The sequence below is a fragment of the Sinocyclocheilus grahami genome, unplaced genomic scaffold, assembly GCF_001515645.1.
Source record: "Sinocyclocheilus grahami isolate Dianchi unplaced genomic scaffold, SAMN03320097.WGS_v1.1 scaffold274.1, whole genome shotgun sequence".
Classification (NCBI taxonomy): Eukaryota; Metazoa; Chordata; class Actinopteri; order Cypriniformes; family Cyprinidae; genus Sinocyclocheilus; species Sinocyclocheilus grahami.
Genome location: NW_015505453.1, coordinates 603838 through 618135, shown reverse-complemented (window position 1 = coordinate 618135; position 14298 = coordinate 603838). Strand labels below are relative to the sequence as shown.

Genomic DNA, 14298 nt, shown 5'->3' with positions numbered 1-14298 from the left:
TTCCCTTGAAATTGTAATTGCGATTATTAATTACGATGATCACAATTTACATTGAACGATGTTTATACCATTGTTTGATGCAACTGCATGCTGTATTTTTATATGAAAATAAACAAGCTGAAAACTGAAAAAAAGTGTGCTTTTCTATAGTATTAAGCCTCAAATGTCAACTATACATCGGATTGGTTTCTTCTTTAAATTATAAAAAAGTTAAAATATGAATGGTATTATAATGTTATACTAAAACTAAAAATGGGGAAAAGGGGAAAACCCTTAAGATAACAAGTAGAAAGAAAAAACGCATCTTAAGCAGGCAAAATAACACAAGTTGATAGGGCTGGGGGGCTGGGTTTAGACACAAATTTCACGATTCAATTCGATTCTCATTCACAAGTTTGCGATTCAATTTGATTCGATATCGATTATTTTGGATATATATCAGGTACAGTACATGGCAAATTTTCTCAAGGAAAAAATCTTTCAACTAATGCTGTAAAATATACACGAGTCAGTTGGTACTACATTACTACAATATTGAAGGTTAAAATTGACTGATTTGTTAAAATTACACTTAATAATTTTTTTAAATAATAAAGTTACAATGACATAATATTTCTACTTCAATTCGTTTTTTTGAATATATAAACATAATGGTGGCTGTCATAAAAACTTGGATTTATTCAAACATAAATGAAACATTGAAGAACAGTAACATTTATAATGAATATGTTATATGGTGCATTTATTTAGGAAAATGCCACTCTCTACAGTTTATTTTTCTAGCTGACTAATGAGTTTATGGTCACCAAATATGTTTTTCTGAGGTAAATGTGACGTTAAGTGACATTGTTTACAAGACGTTATATTGACGTCTTTGCATGACTGAAACACTGATTGAGCGATTACATGAGACAGGATACGGATTGTAAAGTTGTACCCTTTCTTTTAACTTACCTTCGGATGTTTAGTCACGTTTATTTTGTGCTGAAACTGGTATTAATGTGGAGAAGATGATCAGTTCACGTGTGCCTCGGGCTGCTGCGTCTGTTGAACTGAGGTGCTACAGCGATCTGTCTCTCCACATTAAACAGCGCCAAAACAGCATTTATTGTTCGAATACTGCAATACAATGGACAGAATTTGAAATCTGAGACTTTGTTTCATATTAAAAGTACCAAAAGCACAATGCTTATTGCGATATATTGGATGGGAAGTGCCCTTCAACTTTCCGTCCATTAACTGAAAACAGGCTAGACTAATCGATTCTTGGGATTTAAGAATCGATATCGTTCCATAAAAATGATAATCGATTAATATCGAGATATCTATATTTTTTACCCAACCCTACTTTGAAGATTACGTATGAATGTATTACGTAATTGTGGCATCTATAATTGTAATCGCGATTAGAAATTTTATTAATTGTGCAGCCCTAAGAGTGAGTGAAGCTGAGGAGGCATTTTCTCTACAGGAGCTCAGTAACAGACTTGCGCAGGGGATTGTGGGACTGACAGCAAAGTAGAACAAGAGTTGAGAGTGTCAAAAAAATGAGAAACACTCAACTTAATGCAAATTAGTGGTGCGGCAACCAAACACTGTAAGGTTAAGGCAGTGACATCTGTCATAAACAATTGAAAGTATCCTGTAATTTCTGATGGATTATTGCAAATTAATGCAATCATCACTGCAAATTAATCAGGTTTTTGACCACGTAATGTAAGCAAATACTGCCACGCTACTGTATATTTAAAGAGAGTATTGAAGGGATTTCTTCAGCATCAGTAGACAGACACATAGGTAAAGTCTGCTTTTAGACCTGAGACTGGGTGAAGTTCAGCAGCTGGGCACCTGTGATGAGAAAAAGGAGGAAATTCAGAGTAGACTAAAACAGGTGGGATCGTTGAGGTCAGAACACCTGGAAGATGAACTGACTTTTAAATATGTAAAATGCCAAGTTATTTCATGAAACTCTAGATGAAGCAAGCTGATGGGTTCTTAACTGATGATATTCACAGCATTAAATGACTTGGCACAAGCTGATATGTTCATGTTGCACACGCAGCCAATGAGCTTACTGATTTACATTAAAATGGCTGGTTAGCATCCACTTGAGCATTTTGCAGTGTGCTTTCAGAGTTCCTCTAAAACCCTCCACCTTCCCCAGATCCAATGCATACGGTGTTGCTTCCTGCTACGGGTTATTTTATATGCTATTTGTGCAGCAGCAGTATGTCTTAAATCATGGGTTCTCAAATTTTTTTTGGTCGTGCCCCCCTTTAAACCTATAAAAAAAATCTGCCACCCCACCTCAGACTACCAAATAATTTCACTAAACATTATGAAAAATTCATGCTTTTTTAATTTAAACAAACAAAAAAATACCTACAGGGAAAAAAAACACCTGCATCACTTGAAACATGGAAAAATAGCATAGAGAGAATAGAATACTATTATTATTCTCTTTGTTATTTTTTATTTATTTTTGTGGGTTTGCTGTCCGCTAAGGCATAGGACACACACAGGCCTTTCCTCCTCACCAACGAAATTAACACCGTGTCTACACCGGACACGAGTGGCAAAATACAGTAGAACCCATTATAATCAGTGACGACAACTGTCGCGTCCGGTGTAGACACGGTGAGTGAAGCCGAGAGCAATATATGTCTCGTCATATTTTCTGCATTTAGCTTTTGAATGACCAGCACCTGCCTGGGTCTGTGCAATCCATGTCCCATTCTAAGTTACGTCCTTTGGCTGTTTACTGTTTTAATTATTTTCTTTTTTCTGCTGATTGCCCGCGCCCCTGCAACAGGGAAAAAAAACACCTGCATCACTTGAAACATGGAAAAATAGCATAGAGAGAATAGAATACTATTATTATTCTCTTTGTTATTTTTTATTTATTTTTGTGGGTTTGCTGTCCGCTAAGGCATAGGACACACACAGGCCTTTCCTCCTCACCAACGAAATTAACACCGTGTCTACACCGGACACGAGTGGCAAAATACAGTAGAACCCATTATAATCAGTGACGACAACTGTCGCGTCCGGTGTAGACACGGTGAGTGAAGCCGAGAGCAATATATGTCTCGTCATATTTTCTGCATTTAGCTTTTGAATGACCAGCACCTGCCTGGGTCTGTGCAATCCATGTCCCATTCTAAGTTACGTCCTTTGGCTGTTTACTGTTTTAATTATTTTCTTTTTTCTGCTGATTGCCCGCGCCCCTGCAATACTCATGTGCCCCCCCCTGGTGGGCGTGCACCACACTTTGAGAACCATTGTCGTAAATACTCACAGCAGTGGATCACCGTATGCATTGGAAGTAGCAATTCTTGTACTTGCTTGTAGCAGCAGCAGCAATAATCTACAACTACAGCAATAACCAACATCAGCAGCAATTCAGCAGCAGCGTAGCAGATCTATTCTGCCAAGACCAAATACATTAATATTGTCATATCCATTACCATGCTAAAATCTTCTGAGAGTTGTCATGACAGAAATATGCTTCAATTAAATGCTAGTCAATTTCTCTCTACATTAATCCACCTATAGTATTATAGTTCAACATAATGTATACAAGGGACTGCAGCTCTATAAATGAGACATTTTCCAAAACATGTCCCTTCTGCACTCACACACGAGGTTATGTTGGGTTTACCTTCCGGTAAATCAATGAATTATTTAGTTAAGTCTTTATCCGCTGCACTCTGTGATCCCTGTCCCTGTGCTCTGGAATGCCCAGGTGTTTCAACCGTTGCCGTTTGCTCCAAGGATCTGTCTTACTGAGCACAGAGTGTGAGAGAGAAGATCGTCCAGCTGGGCCCATCTGCCCTTTTACGTAAGACCAAGACACACTCATAAACACAAGGTCTCAGAGGGACCTGAGTCAAATGAGTGGTTCAGCTATTTGACTTTCTAGAAAATAAACTGAAAAAACAAACAATAAGGAAAAAAGGAATAGACAAAGAAAAAGAAAAAAGAAAATGGAAAAAAAGGAAGAGAAAATTAAAATGAGTGGTTCAAATTGTAAAAAAATAAAATAAAATAAAGTAAAAGTTAAAGAAAATAAAAAAGAGAAGACTTCTTTAAAACTGCTTCAACAAAACAACGGCCTCATATAATGATAACAATAGTAACAGTACTAATCTTGATCTCTTGAGGTTGTATTTTTCACCAAAAGTTAACTGTTCCACAATGTCCTGCCCTACAACCTCAAACAGTAAGAAGAATCTACCCAAGAAGCCTGTGACTGACAGCAGCACATCTCCCTCTGAGAAACTCATTGCAGGTATGTGACCCTTTTAGGCAAAGAAGGGATGTGAGAACTGACCTGTGACTTCTCAACTTAACACCCAGAATGCCTGGAGATGTTCTTGCAGAATGTGGTGTGATGAACACATCCTCAATACGGTGTGTTTGGATAGAGGTGTTTGGACCATAAGCTATATGTGTGTTTACATTCAGAATATTTTTGAACAACTCTCTGAAGTCTTAACTAAACAAACGCCCAACAAAAGCAAGAGTGACAGTATTTTTACTTCATTCTTACAACCATCACAGATTGACGTCTGCTCCAATGAACTGCATTCCGAAAAAGAAAAAAAAAAGATTTAATAATATTTGATTATATAAATGAATTATTTATGCTTCCCTAAGAGAAATATAAATGTTTCTAACAGAAATATAAATATTACTAAGAAAAAACATGTGGAGCGATAAACGTTTTTTTCTTTATTTTGACCCCCTACAGATTGTTATGAGCTCTGGTTGTGCATGTCAAATTTGCATCACTCAATAAACACACAAGCACACTTACCAGGGGACCTTTCACACATCAACTCATCTGATTTCTATGATTAATTAACCTTGGTACTACATAATCAAACTATTTTAAGTTATTTAAGATAAGAACTGAGAAGGGTGATGCCATGGTTATAGATAGAACATTAAGCCCACACTCATTTGAAATATTTGTGCTCCCAAAAAAGACTCTACAAGACTTCTAATCCAGCAGTGGAAAGTCTAAGGAAAAGGGAGATATAAATACTGTGACGAATCAATGACTTCCTGCTCTCTGAAGTTAAAGAGTCAAAGGTGTGGCCAATGGAGTGACCTTCGTAAAAATAGTGCAGATTCCAAAACCCGCTTCGAGCAGTGAAACTTCACAAGGCTCCACAGGTCCAAACATAAAAAGAGATTCGAGACCTACTGCTGATTAATGCTGCAAAACATTTCCCATCAGGCTGGACAGTTTACTGGAAAGCAAGAAAAAAAATGACCAAAGCAATTTGAGAATGTGAATGAAAAAAAAAAAAAGAAAAGCAAGGAAGCCAAAGGAAATGTGCTCTCAGCACTTCTGAAATAGTTAAACACCCAGGTCCACTGGGTTCACTATTCATCAGAGCTGACCTTTCCCCTTTCTAGTGCCCCCTGTACCTACCCCCACTTTCAAAGGCAACATCCTCAATCTTTCTTTGCTGATGAGGGCTTCATTCTCCTTAGGAAAATAAGGGACATACAACAGGCCCGTTCAAAGTCTCCAGTAAGACTTTCACCTTGGGTTTATTTATCAAGGTCAGAGGTAAGACCACAAGGGTTGTAATTGCTACCAAAAAGCCTCTTACAGAGCATCTTTTCATTCTATATTCTACAAGTCAACAACAAGGCATTTGTATGATAACTTTCTGAAAAGCAAACTATTGCACTGATGTTAATTTCTAAATCAGCAAACGCAGTGCTTTTGGGGTGGGACAACCTATTTGTGTCCCAAAGACTGATGGGGATGGGAAGAAGGAGTGGTAGAAAGCAAAAACTTTTACTTAACTCCTTTAGTTAAACAGGGCGGGTTCATTCTCTTCAACAGGAATGAAATTAACCAGCGTGGACAGTCCTTAAAGAAGCCATTATCCAGTCTCTGTGAGGTGAAAGTAATTCTGCTAAAGATGCAAGCTTCCGCTTCTCACCCTGTGAGCAGCAGGTCATATTCCTGCTCTCTCATTGGCTTAGACCCTGAAAACACTCTTCTCATGCTTGATCAATCATCAGCAATGGTGACTTGTCAGGCAAAGCACCCCAAAATCTGAACAAGGGGCACAAAAGTAGGGAAGTGACGGTGGCCTAAGTGTCAGGTCATTGGGAGTTCACATCACTCAATCTACACACATGCTGTCACATACATGCCCAGTACCGCCGCTCCCTATACGCAGAGTACGCAGTTTGCATAAGGCACCAACTCCCAGGGGGGCACCATACCAGTTGCTCAAAAAAACTTTCGTTCTATATTAATATTCAAATTAACATATACATAAATAAAAATCTAGAGATGAACACACACATACACACACACACACATATATATATATATATATATACATACACAGTATATAATTATAAAAAATGCATTTTACGGTGAACGCAGTAGGCTAAGCACATGTGACGCGCCATTCCCGCATCCGTGCCCACGACCGCTCGCACCTCATTAAAAGAAAACTAAAAACAACGCTCGCACCTCATGTTTGCGGCTGAATGCAAAAAGAGAAAAGAAAAAGGAAAAAAAGATGGAGCCCGTGCATCACTTTCAGGTAGCCTACATTGATAAGATTTTCGTGTCAATCCATGTTCATATTTACCGCAAACAATGCGCTGTTACTTTAATTCAGTGCGTGCAGCGGAAACAATCTCTGCACTGCTGCAGACGCACCGCTCCTGGAACACACTGCCGGACCGGAACCGTGTGCAGTGTGAACGCTTTAATCCGTTAACATGAGCGTGGAAAAATATGCACTGCATACGCATTGCAAATGGAGTAATGTGAACCTGGCGTTATGTGTGTGCGCTGCGAGTGTGCACTGTGCACTGCGCTGAATGGATCAACACTGGCAAAAATTTTAAAGTAATGCAATTTATAAACTTTAGTGACCAACACTGCCTCGATTGTGCAAGTGACAATTCCTGTGTCAACTGTGCAGCTCGCTTATAGACAGACGTGATGTGTGGTGATTTGAAGCCATTTGTGCATTTTGAGAGCGAAAGAGAGCACGCTTGCAGTGATTCACTCACGCTGTTTGTAAAATGACATCTCACACAAGGTTTTCAAATTACTTTACAAGTTATTTAATGAAGAAATATGAAGGTGAGTCTTTTTAGAGACCGCCGATCAATCATCCCGACGTGATTATTGGCCGATAGTGATCGGTAGCCAATCAATCGGAGCACCCCTATTGATAACCCTGTGAAACTTTATTGGCTGTTGACGTTAATAATGTGTTTTAATGTCGGTGATAATTCAACAACCAACAATGCATCTAATATTGACTTTCCATGTTCCCTTCAAAAATTAGCCATGGTTTTACGAATAAAACCAAAAATCATGGTTATTGTAGCCATGGATGGTAACCACAAATTAAACATGGTTTTGTTAGGCTACTTCAAATAATAGTTTACAAAGAAATATTAAGATCATATTTTTTGTGGTTATAAAATCAGACCTAAGCCAACAACAGCCTTTAAAATTACTGAAAATGCATTATATAAAACCTGATCTGTGGCTGTTTACCACAAACACAACATTTATCCATTATTTTGATTTTAAATCCAAACATTGTTACTTAAAATGCTTTTTCAACATTGTGATTCTTTTTTTTTTACACAGTACAGTAATACAATCTTTCACAGACATGTTTAAACACAATAAATATAAGCAACACGTTATTTAATGCTTTTTACTTTTGCATTTACTTCTAGATTTATATATTAAGTTGCTCAAGCAAGTGGCAAAACACTTAAACTACTTTTCTTACGTTATCACAAACTTACCATTGACAGAAATAGTCAGCTCTACTGCCTTTCCTATTGCATTGAAATCTTTATTACAAGCAATCCTGCGGTTCATAAAGAACTTTGTTTTCCTACCTCCACGAGTGGCAGCTATTATTGCCTTGATTATCTAAAAGTGCTCTTTCCCTTTAAACCTAGCCAAAACGCCATATGTGTTGACTGTGAAACACAGGAGACTTTAATAATATGCATTTATGGTGTAATTACTACATTTTCGTGTCAATCCATGTTCATATTTACCGCAAACAATGCGCTGTTACTTTAATTCAGTGCGTGCAGCGGAAACAATCTCTGCACTGCTGCAGACGCACCGCTCCTGGAACACACTGCCGGACCGGAACCGTGTGCAGTGTGAACGCTTTAATCCGTTAACATGAGCGTGGAAAAATATGCACTGCATACGCATTGCAAATGGAGTAATGTGAACCTGGCGTTATGTGTGTGCGCTGCGAGTGTGCACTGTGCACTGCGCTGAATGGATCAACACTGGCAAAAATTTTAAAGTAATGCAATTTATAAACTTTAGTGACCAACACTGCCTCGATTGTGCAAGTGACAATTCCTGTGTCAACTGTGCAGCTCGCTTATAGACAGACGTGATGTGTGGTGATTTGAAGCCATTTGTGCATTTTGAGAGCGAAAGAGAGCACGCTTGCAGTGATTCACTCACGCTGTTTGTAAAATGACATCTCACACAAGGTTTTCAAATTACTTTACAAGTTATTTAATGAAGAAATATGAAGGTGAGTCTTTTTAGAGACCGCCGATCAATCATCCCGACGTGATTATTGGCCGATAGTGATCGGTAGCCAATCAATCGGAGCACCCCTATTGATAACCCTGTGAAACTTTATTGGCTGTTGACGTTAATAATGTGTTTTAATGTCGGTGATAATTCAACAACCAACAATGCATCTAATATTGACTTTCCATGTTCCCTTCAAAAATTAGCCATGGTTTTACGAATAAAACCAAAAATCATGGTTATTGTAGCCATGGATGGTAACCACAAATTAAACATGGTTTTGTTAGGCTACTTCAAATAATAGTTTACAAAGAAATATTAAGATCATATTTTTTGTGGTTATAAAATCAGACCTAAGCCAACAACAGCCTTTAAAATTACTGAAAATGCATTATATAAAACAATGAGGCAATAATGATTGGTTAATTAATAATGAAGTGGTTTCATTGAATAGGACTGTTAAAATACATAATGTAATACAAAGTAATTTTGAAAACAATTTATGTACATTACATATCACAAACCTGGTAACTGCTGCAGTTACACTTACAGGACGATCAAGTCCTTTAATACTGATCAAACATTTAATTCAAATATCCACTTAATCTTTCATTTTTGGCCACCTTTTTGCAAAAGAAATGCGACAGCCTCAATAATTTCTTCAACAAAAACATGTGGACATCACAAACATTACAAAAAAAAATTAACCATGGTTTTATCGTAAAGCTGCTTAGTTTTCTTTTGCGTGATTTCTGAATGCTCGAGACTATAAAATCAATCAGACAACTGTATTAATAAAATAATAGCCATAACTGTCTAGAGCTATAATTGTAATTTGTAAATAATACAATATAATTACAATTTATTTACTTTTACATTTTATTAAAGTTCCATTTTGATCCCTATAGTAGGTGGTTTTTATTTTGTGTTTTTTTTACATCCATAATATTCGGGACTATAAAATCAATCAGACAACTGTATTAATAAAATAATAGCCATAACTGTCTAGAGCTATAATTGTAATTTGTAAATAATACAATATAATTACAATTTATTTACTTTTACATTTTATTAAAGTTCCATTTTGATCCCTATAGTAGGTGGTTTTTATTTTGTGTTTTTTTTACATCCATAATATTCGGGAGAGGGGGCACAACAATACAATTCTGCTTAGGGCACCCATTTGGCCAGCAGCTGCCCTGTACACGCCCATATATGAGGATATGGTTATAAAGACTGGCATAAAGCAACATGCAAGAATTCCGGTTCCACACGTGTTCTCATTGTAAGAAAGTAAGTAATTATTACTATGGGCAGGTGATCTGGTTATTAGGAATTACAGAAACATTATGACAGAATAAACGTAAAGTTTGAAAAGGCAAAGCTATTGGGCTTTAAATTAACATCGAGTTACAAAATGTTACAATATAATGTATATACACACTACCATTCAAAAGTTTGGGATCAGCACAAATCTTTTTATTTAATTAATTATTATTATTTTTAAAGATATTTATACTTTTACTCAGAAAGGATGCATTGATCAAAAGTGACAGTAACAACAATAACAATATTGCACATCTGTTTTCAACATTGATAAAAATAAATGTTTCTTGAACATCAAATCAGCATATTAGAATGATTTCTAAAGGATCATGTGACACGGAAGATTGGAGTAAGGACTGCTAAAAATGCAGCTTTGCCATCACTGGAATAAATTCTATTTAAAACTATACAAAATAGTAGTTATTTTAAATTGTAATAATATTTAACATTATTACTGTTTTTACTATTAAATACACAAAGCCTTGTGACTTCCTTATTATTCCATTAAATCAAAAAATTATTATATAAACTTGGACACATAAGAAGTGTATCGTGCACAAGAAACATTGGTCACAAACTAATCAAGACAATTAATAGGTACCACACAAGTTAATTAGCAGTTTTGTGCTACATGTTTTGGGCTTTCATTTAAAGAAACTAAAAGTCTGCCTTCAACCCATAAAGCTAGTTGCCAACTAATAAACACTAGGCAGGATCCATAACAGCTCTCGTAGCCAGAGTCATTAGGTCTGAGGATGGCTCTTCATGGTCATATAAACAAGAAACTGGCTATTATTCATGACCGTTTTGTTCTATAATAAAAATGCCTACTTCTTAACAAATAGTTATTTTCTAAACACCTGAATGAAGTCAACACCTTCTAGATTCCAGATCAAAACATAATTAACCATCATGGGTTGTTCATGAGGACGTATATCTGTCACTCGTGTCATGTTTCTACACAGTTCAAGACATGTATAACAGCATTCCAAGAATGACCGATGTCAAAGTCTAAAGAAAAACTGTGGGACTTTCTTACACCTTAGTGAACGCTCGAAACTAATTCTACCAAAGACTTAAAAATAAGACGTAAAGACAGTTACTAATCCTTATAGTTCCCTAGTTACTTTAAAAAAAAGAAAAAACATTCTGAAAGATTTTCTTGAGAAGTTCCCTCACAAAGACTGAGTTCTTACCCCTATGTTGATAACTGAGGCCTCAACATTCCACATACACTTCTAGCTCTAGCCTCACTGTTATTTCTCACTTCCTTTGGTCTTACCTTTGTGCTGTCCATTGTAAACCCCAGCTAGTAGTGTCTACTCATACAGGAACCTACAGCATTCAGGCAAGCATCAGCGTGTAAGCAGGGTCAGAGCAGACTGACACAGCTCCATGTGGAACCTATTCTACCCTTGGGCCGTGGGTGGGCAGAGGGGAGGAGCCTGGAGGTGTGGCTTTAGGGAGTTTCTCTTGGTCACACAGTACATATTCAAATTGGTCGCTTTTACCTATACACTGCCATCAACTATAACGCTACAGGCTGTTACATAATTTTACATTGTTATGTATTATATAACAGTAAAGATGTCACAAAAGATTCCAAACAGAAAACAGAAACAGAAAACCAGAAAACCAGGTCTAGATGCAGACACGCTTCACTTAACCAAAACATTCAATAAATGCTCAATGAGAATGATAAGGGAACATGTGAGCTGTTCACTTGCTCTTCATACGCTTTCATTTTAGCATTTTTGTTTCTAGATTCTGCACAAATGTATGCTCAACCAGCTTGTTCTAATGAATTACATATAGAGACATAAACAGTATCCACTGGCCTTTCTCTATCATTGTACTCTGGGCTGATTCTCATTATTGCTGAGCTGTTTGCATTTGTAAACACAGAAACAAATGAATTTGTTATAGAGGGACTGAATTTGGGGAATGACCCATTTTAAATCACAATATGCTCAAGAGGGCCAATTAGAGCACTTTTAAAGGCCCATTGAAGGCATTCAGGGTTGCATAAGTCAGCCCAAATTTGGCTAGCATCAAACATAGAGATGTAATGTCATGCAACTTCAGTTTCTAGACTGAAAAACATCTTCAGAGTCCATTAGCATCAGATGAAACAGACAGAAACATAAGTTCTGATCACTTTAAAGGGGTCATATGATGTGATTTTCAATTTTCCTTTCTCTTTGGAGTGTTACAAGCTCTTGGTGCATAAAGAATATCTGTAAAGTTGCAAAGACTAAAGTCTCAAATCCAAAGAGATATTCTTTATAAAAGTTAAGAGTCAACCTCACCCCTCCTAAAATGGCTTGTTCTAACACGCCCCCACATATCTACGTCACAATGTGGGAAGATTTGCATAATGCCGCCCAAATGTTCAAGCAAAGAAAGAAGGCGTAACTTTTATTCTCGCTGTTGCCGCTGCTGCCATGTTGTGGAGTCGATGTGGTTCCAACTTTGCAAGGACAGTCTGGCGCTTCTGACTCACAGCCTGTAAGTACGTTTTTTATATTCAAATAATTTGCCAATGATGATTCAACCACGAGTTTTGAGCAGTGTAGTGTAGGCTTGTTGTTTCTCCGATCACAAATGCAGACATGGTTTTAAGTTTACACAGAGTGATACGCAACGCAACGCAACGTGTAAAAAGACAGTATAAGTCATTATAATCAGTAATTATGTCCCCACTGGATGCAACAAATGCCTCGTTTGTAATGGGTTTTATTGGTGTTGTCTCGTCAAGTGATGTCCGGATCGCGAACGAATCGTTCTATTTAACCGGATCTTCTTAGTGAACCGGTCGAACCAGTTAACCAAATCGAACTGAATCTCCAGTACACACTAATCCACAAATTACTTAAGTTATTCGGTTTATAAACGTGCCTGACACTCACTCTGACGCGAAATAAACCAATATCCCGAGTTATTCAGTTACTCCTAACAGTACATTGACTGAACTGCTAAAAGAGAACCGATGATGGGATGTGCACGAGCAGAGCAGCTGGATTGAGTCTCATCCTGCTGTGAGACGGCATCACAGTATGGTAAGGGGCGTAACATTTCCATCACACGCTTGAGGCATTCAGCCATTCAAAACACACTGGATAGCTGGCCAATCAGAGCACACCTCGCTTTTTTTAGAACAATGAGCTGTAAAAATCGACGCGTTTCAGAAAGGCGGGGCATAGAGGAGAAACAATAATGTACATTATATGGAAAATAATGTGTTTTTTTAACCTTAAACCGCATAAACACATTGCATTACACCAAATACACAACATAATGTTCTTTTTAGCAACGTCATAAAATCATTTAAATGAACTATTCCTGGATGGAATGACAACAAAATACTTGTCAAAGCATTTACATGTTCGTAATGTTTAAAACAAATATTTTAAATATAATATTTGATCTGAACTATTCATCACTTATGTAATATTTGTGGATACTGTCAGAACGTCATACAGAAGCATGATGTTATGGTTCATGCAGCTTCTGTTTAGACTGTATTTTGTCAGGGATTATGAATGTATGCAGAGATTATGTTCTGCTGATTTAAGTCAACCATTTTAAACACACAACCTGCTTAGATCGATGTAAACAAGAAGGTTATTTCACCTCTCTTCTTGGTATCCTTGTGCAGAAATAATGCAAAAGGTACTATGTCCATACGCTTTACCTGCGTTACATAATCGTATCTAAGTTTATGGATAAACTGTACCGTTCAAAAATTTTAGGTCGGTAAGATTTTTTGTTGGTGGAACGTTTTTAAAACACGTGTCTAGTGCTTGCCAAGGTTGTATTTATTTGATTAAAAATACAGTAAAGATTTTTATATATATTTTTTTATATTAACAGTAATATTTAATATTGAATATTTAATAAATATTGAAATACTAATTACAAATCAAAATCTTCTAATATTAAAATTAGGGATGCACCGATACCGATACTGGTATTGGTATCGGGCCGATACTGGTTTCCTGTACTCGTACTCGTTAAAATGCCCCGATACCAAACGCCAATACCACACAGCATGTGATAAGCGCCATATTCAAACAAAGAAACACCGACAACAGAACAACAGACAGCAAAAAGGAGTTAAGGATGTCTACTACGAAGTATATGTATGCAATGAATATAATGTTAAACATTCAGTATTAACGCCTGTATAGCTAATGTGCACGAGCTGATAAACAAAGCACGCTGAGTGGATTGAGCTCGCGGCAGCGCAGATGCGGGTGCGCAAGCTTGTCGAGTGAATGTACCTTTCTCACAGACATCACTGGAAAGTTTGTAGTTCGGTCGGATATGTCAAAAACAAGTAAGTAAAACAATGCTCAAGTTACTTAACGGTAGGGAGAGAGAGAGAG

The 14298-nt window shown here is 37.1% G+C and overlaps 1 protein-coding gene across 2 annotated transcripts in view; it reads right to left on the bottom strand.

Moving 5' to 3' along the window:
* LOC107599892 (sodium- and chloride-dependent glycine transporter 1-like) overlaps positions 1-14298 on the bottom strand; it is a 43727-nt gene that overhangs the window by 14618 nt on the left and 14811 nt on the right. Inside the window, exon 1 of one of the 2 annotated variants that reach the window (XM_016291612.1) lies at positions 11193-11273. The exons of the other annotated variant lie outside the window; for it this stretch is intronic. Within the exon in view, the coding sequence (XP_016147098.1) occupies positions 11193-11207 (15 nt within the window). The 5' untranslated portion in view covers positions 11208-11273. Of the gene's footprint in view, positions 1-11192; positions 11274-14298 lie in introns of those variants that run through there. 2 annotated transcript variants of the gene reach the window in all.